The sequence below is a fragment of the Strigops habroptila genome, chromosome 12, assembly GCF_004027225.2.
Source record: "Strigops habroptila isolate Jane chromosome 12, bStrHab1.2.pri, whole genome shotgun sequence".
Classification (NCBI taxonomy): Eukaryota; Metazoa; Chordata; class Aves; order Psittaciformes; family Psittacidae; genus Strigops; species Strigops habroptila.
The window spans coordinates 20,634,687-20,658,226 of record NC_044288.2 but is presented as its reverse complement, the minus strand read 5'-3'; the positions used below and the strand labels follow the sequence as shown (position 1 = coordinate 20,658,226).

General features: G+C 46.5%; 1 protein-coding gene across 4 annotated transcripts; it reads left to right on the top strand.

The window, feature by feature from the left end:
• The first annotated feature begins 1,232 nt into the window (after positions 1 to 1,232).
• Positions 1,233 to 22,822, top strand: PURA (purine rich element binding protein A). Of its 4 annotated transcripts, XM_030503837.1 has the most exons (6): positions 1,233 to 2,996; positions 3,113 to 3,194; positions 19,609 to 19,674; positions 19,764 to 19,819; positions 20,821 to 21,113; positions 22,257 to 22,822. In XM_030503837.1, the coding sequence occupies exons 1-5, from the start codon at positions 2,020 to 2,022 to the stop codon at positions 20,867 to 20,869; spliced, it is 1,230 nt and encodes a 409-aa protein (XP_030359697.1). In that variant the 5' UTR covers positions 1,233 to 2,019; the 3' UTR covers positions 20,870 to 21,113; positions 22,257 to 22,822. The 4 variants fall into 4 exon arrangements, with proteins under 4 accessions (XP_030359697.1, XP_030359699.1, XP_030359696.1 ...); XM_030503839.1 differs by lacking the exon at positions 19,764 to 19,819; XM_030503836.1 differs by lacking the exon at positions 20,821 to 21,113.
• The last annotated feature ends 718 nt before the right edge of the window (positions 22,823 to 23,540 follow it).

The window sequence follows — 23,540 nt, the reverse complement described above, 5'->3', positions numbered from 1 at the left end:
GGATACTCCTATTAAAAAAGATTACCTATTGGGAAGAAAAAAATGCATTGTTTGCTTTGTTCTGTTTACCTGAATAAGCAAATGCCTGTATTCAAGCCAAATTCAGACTCAAACCCAGAGTATTGCTTAGCTGTCATGACTGGCAACACAGAATGACGCTGGGCGAGCAGGGTCTCACCAACACCATTCCACCAAAGGAGAAATGTTGGCAGGTCTGTTTCTGGAATCACCACTGTCCAACTGGAGTGCATTCATTCTGAAAGCGGCAACACTGGCTTGTGGTATTGCTGTTGAGGAGGGAAAATAACCTCTGCTGCTGGCTGCACATGACCAACATCGTCACCACCAGCAATTCTCACCCCACTGCAGTCAGAGGCAGACCAGTCAGTGCTTCCTAGGTGCCAGGTTTTCCCCAAATGCATTTCCTCAGCAGTTATATATTTCCCAGCTCTACTGTATAAATAAGGCAGCGGTCTGGGCTCCACAAGGATACTTGCTGGCGTCAGCAAGAGGCTGCAATTAAGGTGCTTTAATGTCATTTGTCTTCAAGATGAAATCAAGAGTGAGGGACTGTGAGAGCACCAGCCCTCAGCCCTGGCCTGGCTGCACCATTCCCACACCATGGACCCACCTGGAGAGGTCTTGCGTCCGGGAGGGATGAAAAGCAAAAAAGCACAGTGTCCCCCAGGTATTTGGGGCATTTCTACCAGCCAACATACAGCTGCTGACAGCTTGTGAGCTGCAACCCACTGCAGCTCTGAAACATCGCTTCTGGACGGAAAGGAAGCTGCTTTCCTTCTTTTTTTTATTACCCATGGAGTCACTAATAACTAAGGCTTTAATCATTACGATGGGGCAAACTGAGGGTTCCTCTCATGATACCTAAGCAACACCTAAAACATAGAGATGTGTCTGACTTTCTCCTGGATGAATGGGAAGAGCCCTGCGCGGGCCACCACCAAACCTGCCCGGTAGCAGGGCTACCTTGTGTAACACCTGCAGGGGTTTGGGATGCTCAAGGTAAATCAGTGCCTTCCACACAAGTCAGCGCTCGGTGTCCTGGAAGCAGCAGGCACGGAAGCAGGCTGGGAAGGGTCTTTCAGCCAAACTCAGTTTGCTCGGTGGCCCGCAGCACAGGGAGGAAGCATCCTCACTTGGTCTGGAGCTGCCTTGCGATCCGGGATTTGGGATCCGGGGTTTGGCAATAAGGACTGGAAGCTCAGAGATCTCCAAACCGCCCCAGAGAGCAGCATTTTAATAAAAAGCCAACTGGTCGCTGAGAGGGAATACTGGGGGGGGGATCCTGCGAGGTGATGCTGCGGGTACCCTGCCCGCCGGGACCTGCCCCTTCAACGCCGGTCCCCATCCCCGCTCCGCTCCGGTAGGTCCGGCGCTCCCGGTCCCCGCCGTGGATGTATTAGTGAATTTCATTAGCAGACCCGAATAAATACACATCCCACTCCGCGCTCCCACCCGGGAAGCCCCTCCGCCCCGTACCCCGAGGCTGACCGCTGCCCCGGCACAGGCATCGCCGCACCGGGATGGGCGGGCTGGCGGACCCCGCTGCTCCCGGTCGCCCGTGCGGTTTCCTCCCGGGAGCATCCCTCCCGAAGGAGCCCGGGAGGCGGGAGGCGCGGCGGGCCGCTGGCACGGGTGCCGGTGGCAGCGGCGGTGCCGGTGGCAGTGGCGGTGGCGGAGCGCGGCGCTGCTGCCCGGCTCGGCGGGGCGGCCGGCGGCGGGGGCCGCTCTCTGCCGCCTTCCCGCGCCCTCTCCTCGCTCCCGCAGATCTCGCGAGAGCGGCCGGCTGGTGGCCGCGGGGGCTGTTGCAGCAGCGGCGGCGGCGGCGGGCGGAGCGGCGGCGGCGGCGGGCGGAGGCCGGGGGCGGCCGAGGAGGAGGAGGAGGAGGAGGAGGCGGCGGCGGCGGCGGCGGCGGCGCGGGCGGCGGCGCGGGGGGGGCGCCGGGAGAGAAGCGGCGGCGGCCGAGGCCGAGCGGCGGCGGCGGCGGCGGGCGGCGGCATCATGGCGGACAGAGACAGCGGCAGCGAGCAGGGCGGCGGCGGCGGCGGGGGCGCGGCGGGCGCCGGGGGGCCGGGCTCGGGCGGCGGCGGCGGCGGCGGGGGCCCGGGCGGCGGCCTGCAGCATGAGACGCAGGAGCTGGCCTCCAAGCGGGTGGACATCCAGAACAAGCGCTTCTACCTGGACGTGAAGCAGAACGCCAAGGGCCGCTTCCTCAAGATCGCCGAGGTGGGGGCGGGCGGCAACAAGAGCCGCCTGACCCTCTCCATGTCGGTGGCCGTCGAGTTCCGCGACTACCTGGGCGACTTCATCGAGCACTACGCCCAACTGGGGCCCAGCCAGCCCCCCGAGCTGGCGCAGGCGGCCGACGAGCCCCGGCGGGCGCTCAAGAGCGAGTTCCTGGTGCGGGAGAACCGCAAGTACTACATGGATCTGAAGGAGAACCAGCGCGGGCGCTTCCTCCGCGTCCGCCAGACCGTCAACCGCGGCCCGGGGCTGGGCTCCACGCAGGGCCAGACCATCGCCCTGCCGGCCCAGGGCCTCATCGAGTTCCGCGACGCCCTGGCCAAGCTCATCGACGACTACGGGGTGGAGGAGGAGCCGGCCGAGCTGCCCGAGGGCACCTCCTTGACTGTGGACAACAAGCGTTTTTTCTTCGACGTGGGTTCCAACAAGTACGGCGTCTTCATGCGGGTGAGCGAGGTGAAGCCCACCTACCGCAACTCCATCACCGTCCCCTACAAGGTCTGGGCCAAGTTCGGCCACACCTTCTGCAAGTACTCGGACGAGATGAAGAAGATCCAGGAGAAGCAGCGGGACAAGCGAGCCGCCGCCGCCGCCGCCCCCCCCGCGGGCGCCGGGGCCGAGCCGCCCCCGAGGCCGAGGCCGCCGCCGCCGCCGCTGCCGGGCCGCCCGGCGCCCTGCTGCAGGCCGAGGAGCCCGAGGAGGACTGACCGCCCGCCCCCCGGGACGAGGACTGGCCCCGCCGCCGGCGGGAGGGCGGGCGGGGGGCGGCGGGAGGGCGGGGGGGGGGCGGCGGCGAGAAGCCCTCCCCTCGGCCCGGAGCCCCCCCCGGCAGCGCCGCCCGCCCGGCGCCCCCCGCCCGCCGCCCGGCAGCAGCGCCTCCGACCCGCCACCCATCGCTGGATGTTCCTCCACTTTACCCACCGTATCAAACAGTAAGCAGCTGCTAAAACAAAACAAAAACAAAACAAAAAAAATAACAAAACAAAACACAAAAAAAAAAAAAGAGTCAAAAAAAAAAAGTAATAACATTATATATGAACTGTGTTTCCTACTTGATTAAAAATATAAAGAACTGAGTGTTTATTTCCCTAATTAACCGAGAACTTTTGTACACGTTTAAGCTATTATTATTAAAAGTGTTTGCAAAAATGGTCAAGATTATAATATTGCTGAATTATATAAAAAAAAAAAAGTCCTTTTCATGTTGAGCTAACATTTGACTTTAGCACAAAAAAAAAAAAAGAGATATTTTAGAACACGTAAAATAATATTTTTAGTTTTTTCTTCTCATTTTGTTACCAAATTTCGAACCTTACATGGAGGTTACTATAGTATATTTGACACCCTATATACCTGTGATTAGAGATGTGTATATATATATGAGGGCTAGGCATGCTGTGTGTCTGAGCTTTGTCTAAATGTTATGCAGAAGTTTGTAGAGTTAAAAGGTACGTAGGTTTAATTCATGCAAGGTAAACAATAAGTGCTCTCTTTTATACAATATGCATTGCATCTGGACCTTAAACATATAAAAATGGTCAGTGAAACTTCTGTGAACATGAAGAAAAATTATTAAAAAAGGCATTTAAATGAAATTTGCTAACTTGTGATTTTTACGTTTGAACCAAAGTTATTAAAATAGTAAAAAAAAAAAAAAAACAAAAAACAAAAAACAAAAAAAAAAAGGAAAAGGAAAAAAAAGGCAAAAAAGAGAGAGAGAGAAAAAAAAAAAAAGGAAAGGATTTCCTCCCGTAATAATTTTTTTCTGCACCTGTTTGGTTTACAGCTGAGTAGGCCTATTGTCATTGCTGTGTATATGAGATGTACTTGTATTGTTCATAATATATATTTTTTTTATTCTGTGTACTTAAAAGTACTTAACCTGACGTGCAGCGGTTTCCAGTCGACCTGTCTTTGGGCAGCAGGTAGCAAGTCTTTCTGTGTCGCCACTGGCATGAGCACTGTCTCTTATCTCCTAACGTGGTGCGAGGTCTGAACCCGTGCTGGGACCCCCCTGCCAGTGTTGTTAACTTCTGCAGGCTGATAGAAATCAGAGCGGTGCCATCGCAGAGTAACCCCACTGAGCCGCGGGGTTTTGAAAGTGGGAGCCAAGCCGGTGTGTGTCTGTAACGGATTTCCATGTAGCTCTGGTGCTAGTTATTACTGGCTACATACCTGGCGAGCCTTGGCCGTGCCCTCCCCTCCCCGTCCCAGCAGCTCCGTGCGCGCTTGCGGGCTCTGCTCGAAGCCTAGGGTAGGGAAAGGCAGATTTGTCAGAACATTGAGCTGTCCAGGTGTGTTCTCCAAATTGAAATTGTTTGTAATAATAATGATGATGATGATGATAATAATAGACTTCTACAGGTTGTTCTTTTTTGTTGGTTTTGTTTTATTTTTTTCTTTTCAAAAAGTCGGTGTGCTTTTAATTGACTAACTTGCTGCTGTATAGTAAAATAGTAATATATTTTTATCATTAAAGTGCTGCATGACTATCATCGTTATGAGTGAAGAGAAAATGTTATGAAAAGATGCCTTAAACAGTGAAAACAAAACTTTTTTTTTTCTTTCTTTGTTTCTTTTTCCTTTTCTTTTCTTTCCTTTTCTTGGCTGGAATTCAGTAGACAGCATTTCAGAGAAACTAGGGTCTAGTTCCACTCAAAAGTTTTTTTGGGATGCAATTATTTTTCTTAATGGTCTTGGAAGTTGGTAGACCTGGCGGCTGCGCTGCTTTACTGGTGGTCAAGGATGGAGTGTCAGAAGGATGGGGAGAAAAACAGAAAGAAGTTTGTTTTAAGGAATTTTATTTCCTGCTGTCTTTTTATTCCCATTTGATTTTATAATTCCCTTTCTCTTTTTCCTTTTGAGATGTACTGTAAGTGTCCAAACAAGCTGTCTCCATTGTACCCTGCGTTATTTCCCTTGACAGAAGTTTTGCTGTTGGTGTTCACAGAAAGTTAACTATAAGCTGCCGGTAGCGAGGTGTTTCTGTTTCTTTTAAACAATCACTGGAAATGTTTAAAATTGCTTTAATGTGCACTTTCCTCTTTCCCAGTAGTAAAATAAGCTTTCAGAGTGCATAATGTGACATTTGACATGGTTCTCAATTGCATGTAAACATTTGTCTGATAACCTGCTTTTGAATCGGAGGCTCTGGATGGGCAGTTCCAGCGGTTAATTGTACTTCAACTGTGATGTGTGCGGGACTGCATTCTCCATGCTGCTAGACGTAGTTAGGACATGAATTGCTTTGGTTTTGCTACTTGACTGATTGATTGTCTCGGTCCTGCTGTTCACTGCCCTCCCTAAAGTTGTCGCGCTGCCGACGGACACGGGCCGGTGCTCGTAGTTCCACGCCGCCGCGGTGTGTGCCCAGCAATGAGTAGCGGGAGGCGATGAGAGCGCAGCGAGTGTCCTCCCGTAGCTTCCCATGGCCACCGAGGGGGTCTTCTGGCCCGCGCTGCCCGGATCCTGCCCGGGATCCGGCTGACTCGAGCAGCGCAGGGGCCGCGCGGTTCCAGTCCAACCAGTCCCACCAGTACAGCCCCCTGGCAGTTCTGTGAACACTGTCCGAGAACTTGTGGTCAGTTTTTGTCTCGTTTTGGGTTTCTTCTGCGTGTTTCGTAGGGGTTTTTTTGTTACTTCTTTCAACGCACGTTATGTATGTTCTAGGACTTGATGAATGATGCTAATTGAAAGACAAAATGACTGTAAAGGTTCGTGGGATTTCGCTCCTGGTTTTCTTTTTGGGTTGATTTATTTTTTTTGCTTATTTTTATTTGTTTTTCCCAGAGGTGCTCGGTACTTTACCAAGGCTCTAATATATCAGTATTTAAAACAAAGTACAGAAAACCCTGTTTAATGTTAGAAGAAGAAAGGTATATTTGACCATATGTGTTGTTTTAAAATAAGACAGTATGCTCAAATGTGCCAAGATACCTAATTCCTGAGAAGTATGCCTTATATTTTCCTTGCTGATATGCTTTTAAATGTCTTGTAGAATAGGTCCAAGAGCATGATAAAAACTACTTTATAATGACTACGTGCAAGAAAACTTGAAATTCATTGCAATACTGACATTATTTTATTTTATTTTTTTAAGTTAAAAGGACACTGTCAAGTAATTTACCGTTGAGATACAACCACCCTTTAAGTGGTTTTGTGCTAATGGAGAAATGTCCTCTGAATTTAAAGTATTTTTTTGGTTGTTGTTAAAAAAAAAACAAAAAAAGAAAAAAAAGAGGAAAATTGCTCTGTCTCTGAGAAGTTAAATAAAAAAGAACCAAAACGAGCTGCTGTTGGTTCCTGCCTTTTCATCATGGTCCCTCTCGGGATGCTGCCAGGGACCCATCCTGGGCGCTGGGGCCAGGGTCCAATGCCCATGGTCAGCAGCTCAGCAGTGGGGTAACAGGCAGGATGCTGGGCTTCCAGCACAGTGTAGCCCTAATGCAGAGGAGAGCTTCTTTGGAAAATTCCAATCGATAAAAAAAGGAAAATGGGAAAAAGAAAAAAAAAAAAGACAAAATAAATACTTGACAGTGTCACTTTCTTGCGTATCCCTCGCAGGGGTTGAAATGTGCTCGGTGGGAACGCGGTTCGCAACCTGCCATGGGACTCTGGTGAGGTGCAGAGAGGCTGCCCGTGCGGGCAGGGTGCGAGGCAGAGGTGGTCCCATGCAGCAGGGAGAGAGCGGCCGGTGACTTGAACCCCTGCCCAGAGCCGACTGGTATCTTCTTTTATTTGGGGGGGGAGCAATTACTTTGTTGCCTTTACAAATAGCACTGTAACCACCTTTTTTTATGATTAGCTGTAGTATAACCTTTGTCCCTTCAAACTATGCAAGCTATGAAATGTAAATTAGGGATCAGTTAAAGATAGTTGATTATATTCAATCAGATGACATTCATGCACTAACTGGAGTATATACAGATAAAGCTATTAGAGTGACTTGTATGCTAACAGCAAGATATAACATACCTACCTATTCTAAAAAGAAAAATGATTATTAATATTGTATAACAGGACTGTGGGGGTTGGGAGGGGATGTTATCTCTTACCTTCTTAAAGGGGGATTTAAGATTTTTATAACTGTTTTTTCCATCAAACTTTAATATTTTTGTCAAATTTTTAGGTATTTAATTTGTAAAATAGATTTTACTTTGTACTGGCGTACAGAAAACAGGGGTTGATTTAAACTTTTTTGAAGCCAAGTGATCAACTACATTTGTAATAAAAAGTCAATGGATCTATATCAGTCGTACTCACTGTTTTCATTTCTTGTACGTTCTAATGCAGTGGCGCTGTATGTCTCCCAAGGAACGAAAAGATTGGGGAGGTGGGTGGAAGGAGAAGGCAAAAACGTCAGCTTTGAGGCTGCAAATTGGCGTTCCGTACGCGAGTGGCCCGCGGTCAGTGGAGATTTGGTAGATATGCGTTTTTACCAGAACCACGGTGCACTGTTTCAAGAAGGGGTTATGAAAACCTGACGTTTTTGGCATGTCTTCACTTCATGCTTCCACCTTGGTGCCCGTAAACTCTCGAGCCACCCTTTGGGAAGTGCTTAAGAAAACCAAACCCAAACCAAGCAAAACTCTAATTACTCCTAAGGTGGTGAACTACAGCACATCACGTTTTTGCACCCGCACACGTTGTCTCTCTTCCTAAAAGATCTGCCACTTCCTTCTTTTCTCTAAGTTCAATAGGTTAAACTGTTCTTTTTTACCTTAATTTAAATCACCAAGTGTTTTGGATTGAAGACTTCAGCAGATCCACCGAGGTTGGATCCAACACCTTGCAGAGCACTGACAGGTGCTTTAAACCCAGACCTCCCATTTCCCCTATCAGGGCATATACCAAATCTGATTGACTTGTCTGTGGCAGAAGTTGTGGGAGCTACAACTGGAGAATCATGACATTAATGTACAAGAATGCTAAAACAGCTTTACATTTGGGAGGGGGCTCTTGTGAAACCCAAAAACTCAAAGTATAACTAGGACCAACCAGTTTATTGGGTTTTGCTAGTCCAGCGGGTAGGAAGCGAGTCTCTCATGGGTGTGTTGGAAAGCAGGCAGCGAGAGCAAGTTCTTCCCTAAGTGTGCAGTTTGCTCATTCAGAAACCTGCTGCTTCTTGTTGGCTGGGACTGCTTGCTGGGAGGCAGGGCTCTGCCTAAAGCACTGCAGTTTCTCTGCTAAAACGACTCTGTCAAGAATGGGGTTATTTTTAGTTGCAAATTTAAAATACTGATTTGCACCCTTTTTTCTTCTTTTTTTCTCTTCCCCCCTCCCTCTCCCCCTTTGCTTTTTGTCAGGCTTACCCAAACTTCCCTTTTATTTTCTTACTATCCTTCTTCACTGGCTGCATGCTCTTTGTTACAACTCAGTTTGTGTAACTGAAGGGTCACTGTCCATGTGGGTGTTTGGACTCTCTGGAAGAGGAGTCTATCGTAGTTTTAAGATCTCATGCTGGGCTTTGTAGTTTTTGCACATGCACTTATCTCCTTAAAAGTTTGACTCTCCTTGGCTTTCTTCTGTAACATATGAAGCTAGGTGAAAGGATCTGAATTTCTGGTAGCAGAACAGAGAAGCGGGCTGCATGCAAAGCGTTGTCAAAATGTTTTGACAAAGCCGACAAGGTAAACAAGAGAGTTCCATTTTTATTCTTGATTCCTTCTGCCGTTGCCATCTCCTGTGCCACTTGCAACAATGAAGGATAATTTCATCCCAGAGCTTTTTTCCAAGCCTGTGGTACCTTTTACTCCGCTCACTTGCACGTGATGCAGCTCGCTGGCACCACAGAATGCTGTGTGTGGGTTGCGAACGTGGCGAGGAGATACATATATATAGTTAATAATATATATAGTTAAGCTAGTTAAGGTTAATCCAAATGGACTTTCAAAATTATAATCTTTTTTAAAAGCCTGTTTTTGCCAGAGCCTAATCTTTGGACCAGAAGTTCATAGCATTTTTTGTCTAAGTGGGATCTCTCGTGTTGAAATTCCTGAGGGTGATGGTCTGATGGCACGGGAAGGATGCTCCTCTCGTGTGGCAGCTGGAGTTCCCCTGCCAGAGTCGGGCTGCCTGCTGTGCTCCCATCAGCCGTGCTGCATTCCTGTTCCCCTACCGCTCATGCTGGGTGGTCTCGGGTCTGCTCTGGGAGTTTCCTAGCATCCTATCTTTCTTTTTAACTTCTTTTCAATGCTTTTTGGTCCCCTGTGGGACCGTATTTTAGCAGCAGTAGAGTCTGGGGGAAAGTCAGCTCACCCAGGGGTCTGCAGTGCATCCCACTTGTGGGCTATGAGGCTTTACTGTGCTGTGCATTGCTTATGCATGCAGGACTGAAGATAGCAGAGAGAAGTAAACACCAAATCATTCACTTTTAGAGGTTCACAGAGTTACTTCTGCAATGGAACACTGGATATTGTATTGCAATTTGGATGGCATAAAAGCTGCTGCTGGAGGAGTACATTGAAGGGAAAAGGATGAATGGGTTTGGTGCCGTCCCACTAATGAAGACATCTCCTGAGCCAGCAGACTCGGGGGTACCAAGCCTGGTAAAAAGATTTTGTCCTGGGGTAGAAGCTCCCAGCAGTTACAGCAGAGGAGGTGTTATCTATCTGAAGGATAGGAAGAGGCTGTCAGAGCAAGGCAGGAGGGTGGGCAGCCAAGGGATGCCTTGGCTGTGTTCAGGTGCTGCAGGATCTGGACTGGTTTTTGGGGTGGGGGGTAGGTGGTGTGGAGAAGCCCCTCAGAGCCAAATGACAGCAGCCCTGCAGCCCTTTTGCTGTGGGCAGCCAAGGAGGGTCATGCAGCTCATGATCCCAGGGGCTGTGGGGCTGAGCTCCACTGGCAGGGCAGCTCTGCTGGTCCCATCTCTGCAATATGGTGTCTGTACATGGCTGAAGCCAGACAAGCACACGTGTGTGTTGGGAGGGTCACAGCATGTCACTGTAAAGGTAGTAAACAGTTGTGTAGCCTGTTTGAAGGAAAATATCACAGAAGCAGAGTTGAAGTTATACAGTGAGGAATGAGGCATGTTTGCATGGAAGACTGTCAGCTGGAGATTAAGTGAGAAAAGGTAAAGATAGAGGACTTTTGGCCCTGCTGACTGTCTTTTGAGCGTTGACTGATTAAACCAAGGCAGAGCAAATGTCTGGATGTCCCCAGACAGTGCTTCACTGTCCCTTTGCAGATCAGTACTGCTGGCGCTCCTTTGCCTGGAGAGGGGATTTGGTCCTGAGCCTTTTGCTCTGGTAGGCACCATGTCCAGCCAAGGTGAAGCTCAGCTCAGGCTGGCTGTAGGTTTGCTCGCATGTGGCTGTTGTCTCATTTTGGGTGTCCAGGACCCTGCACCATACATCTCCAGGGCTGAGGTGGTGTCTGCAGTAGCTTTGCAGCTGGGGTTGGGCGTGAGCTTTGGCTGCTGAGTGCTGTCCTGTCTCTGCCTGATGTACCTTGGCTTTACTGTGAAGCCGACTCAGAGCACATGGCCTGATTTGTTTGGGGTTTAACTAGGCCTAACGACAAGCTCTACCAACTGCTGGGCATTAGGTCCGTCAGACCAAGCTATGGGAGAGTAAAATCCCCAAAACACAGATAATGTGACTGTCAGGTCCTGAGCTGACTGCTTTGCTGTTGAACTTGTCTCTGGCTGTGCTGCTTGCTCATGTAGACGTAGCCCTGGATAAAACAGGAGACTGCCTGTGTAGATGGCTGGCCGTTTTTTTTGCACCTCATTGTCTTGAGGCTTAAGTTCACAACACATGACATACTTCTGCTCTTTTCTGGATCCCAGCCATCAGTTGGGAGAGCATTTGCTTTGAATGGGCATCTTCTGTCTCCCCAGTGGGTCATTTGGTCTTAAGTCATATAATTCCTTGACTTTGCTGGTCATCAGTTGGTTTGCTGTCCATCCTGTTATTAGCTTTGCAAAAATACGTACCTTAGCCTTTTCTTAGGAGTCTCTTTCACAAAGGAGACTGAAGTGAAAAGAGGACTCGCTGCAACACTGGCAGTGGGAGTTTGAGCTGAGCCTTCCTGGCTGTGCTGCAGAAGGGTTTTTTTCTTGAAACACTATCTTGAAATATGCAGGAAGCAAAGAAAAGCTTCATTCTTTCTGTTGTAGATTGGAGAGGTGAGAGGTGTGGAGTTACATCTGCAGCATGGAAGGGTATGTCCCTCTTGGCTTGTGAAATCTGGGAGGATCTGGTCTGCTGCATGCTGCTGGGAAGCCAAAGTGCATGTCTGGAGAGATTAGACAGTTACGGAAAAACCTCTAGATGTTGAGCTGTCATTCCGGTCAGCATGTTGATTTCTACAGAGAGCTGCTCATAAAGGTGGCTTGCAAATGGCATCTGAATCCCTGTGACCATGTTGACCTCAATGGGTTTGGATTTTATACTGGACATGGTGCAGAGACTGTGCGGCAGCCCCATGGGTGAGCTCTTGTTGCAGGAGATCGTGTCTCACTTGCACATGTCAGTGGTTTGGACTGTGAGATGGCACTGTCACGCTTGCAGGGAGCCGAGGTCTGGGCTCCGAGGTCTGGGAGCCGAGTCTGGGCTCTTGGGGACATATCATTCCACTGGACCAATGCTCGAGGGTGGGCCAGCAGTGGCACCAGGGGCTTCGGGGCTGGCATGTGAGGACACGTGAGCTGCGGGGTCTGTGCTGCAGGGCTGCTCCCCACAGGCATGTTTTCGGGTCCTCTGTGTCATCAGCTGTGCTGATGTGGGCAGTGCCGAGATGGAGCTGCAGGCTTCACGCGGCGTCTGGAGGAGCTATGTCTCTATCAGATATATGCCTGGGTAATTTATATTGCTGGGAGTTGGGGGCGGAGAAGATGAGCAGTGGCAGTTTTTAACATTGCTGGTGAATGTCTTGATGTGCGACTTGAGCTCAAGTCACTGGGTGCTCATCACATCCACAGTGCCCTTCAGCTGTTGCGTTAGCCCCAGTCAAACACTGGAGCAGGTTTTGTTCTTCTAACTCTGGGTAGAAAGGCATGTGCCAGAGTGCAGGACAGCGTCTGTGCGTCTTTGGGCAGGACCTGTCTGGATAGGACATCTTGCAGCAGCACTTTCATTTAAAGGTTCGTTGCTTTGGTTTGAGTGTCTTTCTCTCCCCCAGGTTGGCCTTGCTGTAGTGTCTTACTAGGCAATACATTTTATTTCTCCATGCTCTGTCCTGGTTGCACAAGTTTGTGAGTGCAATGCTGGGTGCTGGTTTTATTACCTATGGTCTCCTGAGGTTTGGAACTTGCCTGGGCTTGCAGTTTGCTCGGGCGTTTAGTATGGGTAGAGGAGCTCAAACCAGCAGCTCTTTGGGAGTGTTCATCAGCACGTTGGCATCATCCGGTCTTCAGAACTCACCTGGAGATCAGGAGGTGGGCAATGGGTTTCCAAGGGCCAGCTCTTCTGCATTGGTCTAGCAGAAGCAGGTCCAGCTGTATCATTTGTAGGTGAACTGTGGAAGCTTGCTGGTCTGTTGATAGTTCAAGAAATGCCGGGGCTAAGAAGTGTGAATAAAGGATTTAGTGAAAAATGGTGTTTAAACCTCCCACTCAAGTGATGCTGAGGAGAGCTGGCAATGTAGCATTGGCTCATCAGGAGCTGTGTGGGCAGAGCAACTTAAGAATAATGTTGTGTGAGCAGCACCAGAGGTGAAGAGAAGGAGCCAGTGTCTTGTCAGGTGCAGAGTTATAAATGGGGTCAAAATTTCCTTTTATTAAAGATATCGTTTATTTAAATAATAAATGGCAGTAGGATCACCATTGCCAGGGGCTGCTGAAGGGCAAGCAGGCAGGTCTCTGAGCAAAATAGGGGCTAGAGGCTTTAAATTATATTCTAGCATTAATAATTCTGAACTGAGCACTGCAAATTCATGTAAATGTTGTCTCTGCTTTCATGCATGCAGACAGTTTGGTTTGTGGATGGGTCTTTTGACAGTACCCTGTTCAGAGGCTCATTTGGTCTTTAAACTAAGAGAAATTGGCTTCTGAGAAGCAACTGTCAACAAAAGTCCTGGTAAATGAGTCCTTACAGGCTTCTGCATGGCTATATATAACTTATCTTGTCCAGTGAAAGTCTCTAATTGGTGGCTTAAAGTAATTAAAAGAAAAGAATCTGTTAACAGTCTATTTTTAGTTTAAAGATGGACTTTATATGGTCATAAAGTAAAAATCCTTGCTTGATTATGGGAATCAAAGAATATTGGCTTAATTGCACTAGAAACTGCACACAGGAGTGCAAAGAGGACACACTTTATGAGTGATTATGTTCTGATAAAATACTATACAACAAGTGCAATAAGTGGAGGCACTCCAAGCTCCAGAAAGTGTCTTGAGGCCAAAGTTGCTGAGCTGGTAAAGAAGAGATGGCATTAAATCATCTGCAGATGGTTGTGGTCCATCCTCACCTCAGCACTGGCTGCCTTGCCTTTTACTTGTAGAAACTTGACTTGCAACTGGGCAGGGTTAAAGGGACGATTTATAATTTAATACTAAAGCCTTGGTTAAGGAGTTCTCTGTTCTGGACATGCCTCCAGAAGCTGGGGCAGTACCTTTGGGAGGTTTGGATGGCAGGGAATTTAGCTGTGGGAAATACAGGTTCTGCTCCCGATGATGGGGAGATCCATTTGATGAGTTGCCTGTTGAGAGGACAAGCAGATCCTGAAAGATACCAGAGTGCTTGGGACTGTCATCCTTGAAGCTGAGATACTTGGGTATTTGGGTGCCTGGAAGAAGACAGAATTTAGGGCATAGTGATATCTCTTCCTGAAGGTGAAGGCACCAAACGGGAGTGCAGGAAAAAACTGTTCCTGTGTCTGTTTCTCCTGGAGGGCAAGGGGCTGCTTTTCGGCACAGGGTACGAGGAGGTTGAGAGCGGAGTTGGGTACGTGGAAGGAACAACCACCTGTTGGGCTGCAGATTGGGGTGAGAAACGGGCGTGTGGTCCAAACACGAAAAGTGTCTGCATAGCAGTGTGGAAACATGAAACAAAAATAGTTGTAGACTGCTTGGTGGTTTAAAATGACCTTGGCATAGCTGGTGTGACTGAAACAAGGAGTGGGGGGATGATGAAAATCAGTAAGATACTGCATTACCTGCCATCAAACTATACCAAATAGGCACGCAAGGTCATAAAGGTGTGAAGGAACACTAGATCTGACAAGTTGCTGTAAAATCTGAGAGGAAATTGGAGTAGTGATGGCCACACAGCCAAATTTATGTTGGATATAAATCCCATATTTTAATGACATGGAGGTATTAGGAAATTTTCTATTCCAGACAAGAAGGTGATTATGGATTTCATGGGGCTGAGGAGAAAACCAGGCTCATGCGTCTTCATAAACCTGTATGAACAAGTGAATTCAATTATGTCCATGCTATCTGGCTGGATTGTTCAGGAAGGAGCTGGCTAACATTTTGGTGAACAAGCATCTTGATTTACTTGAGGGATCATTTCTTGTACCAACCTGGTATAGAGTTAGCCTTGATTTAGGGCTAAAACTGGTTTGAGATATAATTACTGTTGAGTCATTAAATAGCAGGCAGTGACCACAGTACAATTACAGGTTCAGCATCCTCAGGAGTGGAAGGTGTTGGACTAAAAATGAGTCTTGTGCTACAGAACATTGCAGGGGAGAAGATCAGAAAAATAAAGTCCTTAGACTTGTCAAGGCAGCCCCATAGATACCTGGAAAGGTTACAGATAGCTGAGTAAGGCAGAGCTCTACCATGAAGGACCTTCAGAGCTGAAGTGGAAATCAGTTATAAAAGACTGGAGTCTTTTATAAAAGACTTCTGGAGTCCAGCAAGACTCCATCAAAGGGCAGAAGTCCGTCTCTTGCAAAGTGGACTGAAAGAGCCGTGCTGTATGGCAGGCAGCCTGTGAGCTGGAAATTAAGCAGTTTAAGAGGGGCTTTGAAGAGCCCATGTCTTAGGGAGCAAACGCTGTCTTAAGTGTGTCAGAGATGAGGCTGGGGAGAAAATCTTGAGCATGCAGGACTGAAGGCACAGTTAATTTTCAGCACTTCTTCATGCTACTTAAGTGTCTTCTCTGTGTCATTCTGGAGCACAGGGCATATTTGAGAGCCTACCTGTCCATCACCTTGTCCTTTTGGATGGTAAAGATAAGGAACCTACCTCTGAACTCAAGTGGTTGAGGCAGAGAAGCTGGAGCAAAGTAGTGAATTTAAGTGGAAAAGCAACAGAAGTTGTAAAAGAGCTTAAGACTGAAATGCTAAAGTTACTAGCAAAAATAGGGCTGTTAAAAACTGGCTTTACCATAGAAAAACTATGGTGTTCTCCATAACTAGCTAACATCCTAATGTCAGATTATTATTTTTTTAATTAAAGTATTAAACGGGGCACTGGGAATTGCAGATCAGCAACCCTGCACTCCGGTTCGAGAAGGAGAAACTGAAGTGCTCTAACTCTTCAGTATGTGATAGGTTGAAAGCAACATACTTTCTGCAAAGAAAGATGGTTGGACTAGGTGGCCTTTGAAGGCCCCTTCCAACCCAAACCTTTCTGTGATTCTATGATCAATCTTGTTTTCTGGGTAATCTACCAGAATCTTTGAATGTGTTGACAAACAGCAGGAGGTAGAGAATCAACTGATCTTTATTTGGTTGGTTTAAAAGATTTTTATGAAGTCCTCCCAAGAAGGTACTCAAAAATTACACTTGTAATGATAAGAGTAATATCATGGAGTCCTTCTCTATTTGCAGCTGATGTTGATCACTTAGGCAACAAAAGGTAGAGAGAAGTCTAGTTGGAGATGGTGATCAAAGGCTTCCAAGTAGATCTTCAACCTTTGAGCAAACAAGTTTCCACTGGAAAACACTGATTCATTAAAACCAAAGATGCCAGGTGGAGAAGGGTTGATTTTCATTGAACTTTTCCTGTGAGCCCATCTAGGTCCAGGACTCAAAGTCTGGTTGACCGCAGAGGAGAAACAAGCCCACAATACTGGGTAGCATGGCATCTAGATTCTTCCTTCAATGTGGCACCCCCCCATTCAAATTCTTACCCTGAGTTGGCTTGCAGGTCTGCCAGATCCCAGAGCATTCCTCAACAGCTGATGTGGAGGATATGTTCTGTTTTCTTTTGTTTTTTACCAGGAAAAACCTAAAAGGTTTTGCTTTTGGCAGGGGGCAGAAAGGGAAGGAGTGGGCAGAGAGGTCTGGTCAACGTCTTCCAGGTCTTGTCGCTGTTCTTGAGGGAGGGGTGTCTATGTGTGTCTCCAAGAGACCTAGAAGGACCCATAGCTAACTGGTGTGAGCTAATTCTAGCTTGGGTTTAGGCTCCTTAAAAGTCTAGAAGTCATGGCAAATACACTCGCTTCTCCCACCTTCCCTTTCTTCAGTAGATCAAAAGACCAAAGAGTAAGTGCTTTCTAAGTCATTGGATTTTGCAAGAGGAGCAGGTTAACTGCAGCCACCTCATGGCTTTCAGTTAGAGTTAGTATTTAGATATAAGAATTGGCAATTGAAATTGCCCCATCCCTGGCAGTGTTCAAGGCCAGGTTGGATGGGGCTTGGAGCAACCTGCCCTAGTGGAAGGTGTCCCTGCCCATGGCAGGGGTTGGAACTGGATGAGCTTTAAGGTCCCTTCCAACCCAAACCAGGCTGGGATTCTATGAAAGAGCAGAGCAGTTGGTTTATACCATAGAATTGACTTCAGCTTGGCTGTGACTGGACAGTTCAGAAGATCATGATGAGGTCTGGTACTGTGAGCATGCAGCAGTAGGGGCCGGCTCTGGGAGACGCAAGGCAGTAGCCAGTTAAAAAAAAAAGCAATTTTTAATGCTTCAGCAATATTGCTGGGCTTTAAGTGATTTGCTCATTCAGGAAGAAGAATATCTGATTCTGGGTAGCAAAAGCAAATGAGGTGAAGATGTATAAACTGCCATAGAAAATAACTGTGTATTAGAGAGGTAGGTGCTGAGGTCTGAGAGGCTGCAGTGCATGAACTCTCCGTGACACGGTTCATCGGACCCTCGCGGTGTCCCTGTGCTCCTTTCCCTTGGTAATCTGGTGCTTGTCACTGATGCAACCTTTGTCCCCTCCCCTTAGAAATACTAATTTCATGAGATTGCTCACTTCTAGTTAAATTATACCAGCTGACTTTGAAATACTTAATATAAAATGTCGTGGTATGCTTGCATGATAGATATTTGATGTGAGAACAAAAATCTCTTGTGCTCTCTCTTTAGGAATTTGGGCTTTGAGTTTCATTGGGGAGCGTTGTACGTACCCAAGTGCACGGGATCAGGCCCATTTCTTTTTAAAAACGTATTTCACATCTGAGATTAGAAACATTCTAGGAGACAAATCAGAAGATAAAGTTGTCTGTTACAGGCTCAGATGTTAATAGCAACTTGTGCTAAAGGCTGTCCGTCCACATAGAAAACTGCACGGCTGCTTCTGTTCTAACTGCTGTCAAAGGTCTGGCATTTTGATAATAGTATTTATTTTCTAAATGTACTGAGTATACTTGCCTTTAAATCCTGTTAGGTACAGATAATTATTGTTGGTATTCTGTAAATTAGCTCTATACTAGCATTCACATTGGACTAGGCTTAATATTGTGAGTGTCAAAGATGACTTGAAAAAGGAAAATTCATTTATACCCTTTTAATGCAGCTCTGCCCCATACAGGGGGTTGTTTGTAGAAGTACCAGGAGAGCTACAACTATCTCCCCCCCTTTTACTTGCTGTGATTTGCTGCAGAAGAACATACAGATTTAAATCTATTTTTCCATCCTTTGAAGACACTGAGATATTATCACAGTGAGGTCCATGGAAATAGATAAACCAGGCCATAATGCAGAGAAAATGTATCTTTTCCTTTTTTTTTTTTTTTCCCCCTTCTGCTGTTAATCAGGCCTCTGAGCTTTTTTAATATTATTATTTTTAATCTAAAACAGTTAAATTGTTTGAGTACAAATCACTTCCCCCATGTCTGGTGCGACATCCTCTAACACCATAGGTCTGTTCAGGCTGGATTATTTATGGTCTTCCAGAAAAACCTAGATGGGACTGGAATTACTAATGCCAAAATTTGCCCATGGCAAGGGAAGGAAATCCTTGTTTTCAAGACAAACTCCATCCAGACCCTTTCCAGTCACCCCACAGCACCCCACAAGGGTATAAATACCTACTTTTTCTTTTCCAGGTGATCTTTAAGGCAAGGCAGCAGTGAGCAGGGTCGGTCTGTCTGGGCAGATGGGACGGGGCTCCTGCCCTGCAGATTTACCCTGCTTCGGCATCAAACCCAGCTGGTTTTAGGCTGGGTTTTTGTCCCCCGAGCAGAGCTCAGCCCCAGCACAGCCAGCCCCGGGGCTGTTTGGTGCTCCTTGCACCTTCTCGGGTACTAGATCTCCATGAGTGATGGTGCCCGCAGATCGCCCGGCTGCTAGGTGTGCATTTAGGAGCTACATGTGGTTGGCTTTCACCGTGTCCTCAATTGTGATCCCCAGGGCAGAAAAATTAGGACTTTCTTCTCAGTTAAATTAAAACCACAAAAAGTGAAGAAAAACCTCTGGAGAGCGGTGTTACCCGTGGTAGTGACCGCCGTTCACCACCCGCTTCTGTTCAGCCATGACCCCTGCTTTGGTTCTGCTGGGTTTTTAGCCATCTTGACCTCATGTTTGCAAATATTATTGGTAATATAATGCTCTATGTACAAATGTCTGTGTGGCTCATGTGTATGTTTCTGTGGTTCAAGTGAGCCACAGAGTTCTGGAATTTCATTGTACTTTGGTTAAATGTTGGACTTTTAACTCTTCTACTGTATGGCTTCTTGATTTCTCTTGTCCAATGTGGACCAACTCTATTTTTGGAAATAAATAAGCATGTAAATAAAATGAATGGGTTTATGCCACTTACAAGAAAATGCTTTATTTAAAATATACACTCAGTCTTGTATATTTTATGGTATCTCAGGGAGGGACAAGGCTCAGGCACCAGCAGCCTTGGTGATGAGGTACCATATTATGTACAAATTCATTTCCAAGTGGTTTCAGAAGAAGAAACTCCTGAGCCAAACCCCCATAGGACCAGCCTGGAGGAGGAGAAGGGTGGGGGGGAATCAGAAAGAATTGCATAGTTTAAGGGGAGTAAAGGAAAGAAACACAACTTTCCTCTCAACACAAGGCTTCTGGTTTGAGGTGTCCGGGTGCCAAGGATGCTGCCAAGTGTAGGGATGCTGTGGGGCAGTTCTCGGCTCCTGCCCAGGAGCATGTGGAGATCAGGAGCATGATGACTTCTTTTTTTTTTTTCTTAAACTTCTCCATATAAACCAATATTTACCAGTAATCCTGTGTTTCTGTTTTTGTTTTTTGGCAGACTTTTACCAGTAAATATCGGTTTATTCCTGAAACCAGAAGCCCTAAACATACCTTTGTTTATAAGGTCAGTTGTCATTTTGTCTCTCTCGTTCCCCACTCCCCCCCACAGTACAACCCGGCAGGTGATTGAAAGGTACCAAGTTTTCTTTCTAGTTTTCCTGCTCTGCATCTCTGGGAATGGAGCCCGCAGGACCTAGACCCTTCTGTTGGTAACGTAGACCTGAGTTTACAAATTCTTCTTTTGCCATTTTAAAGCCTGCTTTTAAAGACAGAGGTGTTCCCAGCTACGGGAATTGGTAGAACCCCCACAAATGTATAAACACCTCTCTGAAGCCTGTGGGTAGGTCTCTCACAAGCGTCTTCAGGCTTGGGGCTGAGGAAATAAGTTATCCCAAAATATACACTAAGAAATGCCATTGCTGGTTTGCAGGGAGCAGGACTGGGGGAGGGAAGGGTGGGAAAGGGGTTGGAAAAAGTCATTTTTCCCCCCCATTTTTTTCTGATTTACTGCTGGAAGGCAAAGTGTGACGTGGGGAGGAGGGAGAGAGTTTGAACATTGCCCTTCCTGAACTTGTAAACTCTTCCTCCAAGGCTGGGAGAAAGGGCAAGTGCAAGGTCTGATCCTTAAAAGGACATTGCTAGGTGTCTGAGACCCCAGAAGCAGCTGCGCTTTTAATGACAGGAACCACTTTAGGTCATTTTGGTGGAGTTTTGGTTATACTCAGACAAATGCCCTTGGGAGCACTGAAGCCTCCTTTATTTTTGTGCAAGGGTTTGCAACCCAAACACGACAACATTCCGCTGATACTCCAGAAACACAGAAGCTGGTGAGGAATAGAAAACAAGTTGTCTGCGTGGTCCCAGCCAATTTTTCTTTCTCCCAAGTAAACAAAATGCCAAAAAAACCCCAAATAAAACCTCCCCCCAAAATGCAACCTCCCAACAAAGCAAGCCAAAGAGGATCTCAAATGCCTACTCTGGTTGTATCGTATGTGGTTGGTGAGGGCTCTTTTGGCCTAGCTGCAACCTAACTATGTCCCTTTAAGGAGCACCAGTGGCTTTTTCCCCCTAATGAACGCCAAAGCTGAGGGGTTTTCAGGTTTCTGGCTGCAGGCTGAAGCTCCTGCAGCCTTAGTTGGAGTCCAGAGTGAGGGGAGCCCTTCCAGCTGTGCACTTTGAGCTGAACACTACCTTTCCTCCCCTTTTGCAGCCTGGGTGGTTCTGATTGCTGGCAGTTCTGTAATACAACTTTAATCTGAGCAATTGAGGCTGGTCCTACCTTATCTTCAGACGTCTTGCGGAGGACTCCTGTTACCAGTTTGGTACTCAAAAGCTACACCCCACCATCAGAAGTCACTTACTCTTTTTTTTTTCCAAGGCAGTGATAGATCACCCTCTCTAGCTCTAATGGAAAAATGATAATTGCAATGCAACTTTCTAATAAATTGTTCATATATTCATAATTCCATTGCGATCCCAAATTGGAGAAGAGATCTGTTAAAGGTATATATTAGTCTAGATTTTTTCTTATTGTAAATACTGTAATTTTATAATACTGTCAATATTTTATTAACTTAGAAATATTTAACAGAGTTTAATCTATGGTAGTTGATTTATTTATAGGTTTATGTTGCAGCCAATATTGCATTACATTCTAATGTAAGATTAACTTTCAGCATGTAAACGTTGATTTAATCTATCTCTGGAAAGATTAAGAGAGAAAACTTGCTCTTAATCTGTATTTCTCCCCCAATTCCCAGTTTGGAATTCTTTAATGAGACATTAGGAGGTTCCAAGAGCTCGGGAATCTTAACAACTGCGGTTGGATTTGAAAACCTGAATTTGGAAATGTGGCTCTTTCACCCTGTGAACAAGTTTGCTTCATAATGTGATCTAGACAGTACGGAAGTCTTTATTTTGAGCAAAGGGACACACTCAGATCAATTGTAGATTCTCGGGGTTTGGAGGGGAGGGGAAGCAAAACTCGCCCCAGTGCATGTGTGTTAATGCTTTTTTAATTGCAAGGGGTAAAAAAATATCCTTTTCTTGTTTGGCTCTTTGACTGGAAGCATTCCTGCAGCACTTTGCATCCCTGTTATGAGGAGGCTCCAGAGGTCCTGCCACCACGGCACCGACTGCAGCCGGTGCTCGATGAGATGGGTACACAAGCACCAAGTCTAAAACCTGCCAGTTTTTGACCAAAGTTTTTACCTTTTTTATTTCTTTCATTCTCTCTCTCTCTCTTTTACTCTGATGGTGTCCCTTTAACAGCATAAAGATGTTCACGTTCTCTGCAAAAAAAAACCACAAAAAGTGTTAGGAGTTATTTTCTTTTTAAGGCAGGGCAGAATTGGACTGTAATATGTTTTGCATAAAAAATACCAAAAATATATAAGGTTTTTCACGGGAGTTGGTATTTTTGGAGTGTAAAAGTTAATCTTTATTAGAGATGTGCCAATCTATACTGCTTTATTGTAGTGTTGTTACACTTAGGCCTTTCAGTTAACTTACAAATATATACTGTAACAGTATACTTTGTACAGATTTATTTAAAATTTATTTGAAAACTGAAATAAAGTAGGCAGACAATAAAGATATTTATTTTTCATTTGACTATGTAAGAAGGTATCATTCTTTTGGTTTTAGTGCACTGGTGTACCAAGCCTCAGAACCACTGCTTTCTCCAGCTCATAGGATGCTTTTCCGAGACTGTGGATACGTGTATGTGTACTGCTGTGTTGATAAGTAAATGCCAACGATGGAGTTCGTTGCTTTTATACATCCCAAAGAGAAGTTCTCCACCGTTCATTTTTCTGTTTTCTGACTGAAAAGGCGTGTGTTTGTGAACAGTGTTCACGCAAGTTCTGCCATCCCACCCTCACATCAGCTTATACCAATGCCAGGATGGGAGGATTTGCCTGCGAACCTTCCCCAAAACACCCCAGTCCGCAGTGGCATCGTCAGGGAGCAGTTCAAACGCGTGTCCTTTGGGCTTTGTGTAAAGCAGATGCAGAACAAGAAAAATCAAGATGTTAAATCCATTAGAAAACCAATTCCTTATTGTACAGTAGTATGGAGATCTCTAGTCAACCTGCCATTAATAATAGATTCTTATTTTTTGAATGATCTATTTAAAAAGAACAGCAAGCATTGTATTTGCTAGTAAATCTGAAGTGTTTACATGGAATTACTAAATAAATTATTTGATCTAAGATGGCTCTCATCAGTGCTGATTTTTAATGCTGGAAATTAATTTTGGCAGCTGCTTTTTTAGTTCATGCTGTTCTTTAAAATCTCCCAAAGCAGTTTTTTTTTCTCTCAGTGCATCCTTGTGGGTTAAATGAGGTTCTGAGGAAGATGCAGAGCGAGCCTCTCCCGGTGAGGTCTGGCAGGAGTGCTAGGTAACATTCTGCAACCCCCTTCACGCCATGAGACTGTCCCTTCATATTCCAGACAACTGCTGGCAGTACTGAGACAGAGAAGGATGCTCTGAGCTGGAAGCCCTGTGGCAGATGCAACTGCTTAGCCGCAGTTTTGCCCATCTGAGTTCTGGTGCATGTATATAGAGATATATATATATTTTATAGCAGAAAGCATTGGAATAGAAGTAAAACATCTTCCTTCAAGGTAACAAGTTGTCAAACCGAGTTCCAGCATGGCTTGGTCGTGCTTTCCGCTGTCACAAGGCTGCAGGAAAGCCCCGTGCTCCCAGCCCTGTGACCTTGCTCAAGGCCCTCGTGTCCATGGGCAGTCACAAGGAGCTGAAGCGGACGAGTGCTTTGGATCATCATCTTGGCTGAAGGTGAATTCAGGAGGTTTCCACCCCTCCAAGCACCAGAGCACTGGGGCTGCTCCCGACGTCGGAACTGCTTATGCGGCTCCTGAAGCACTCTGGTGCTCCTGGGAGGAGGATGGAGTAGGTGATGTGCT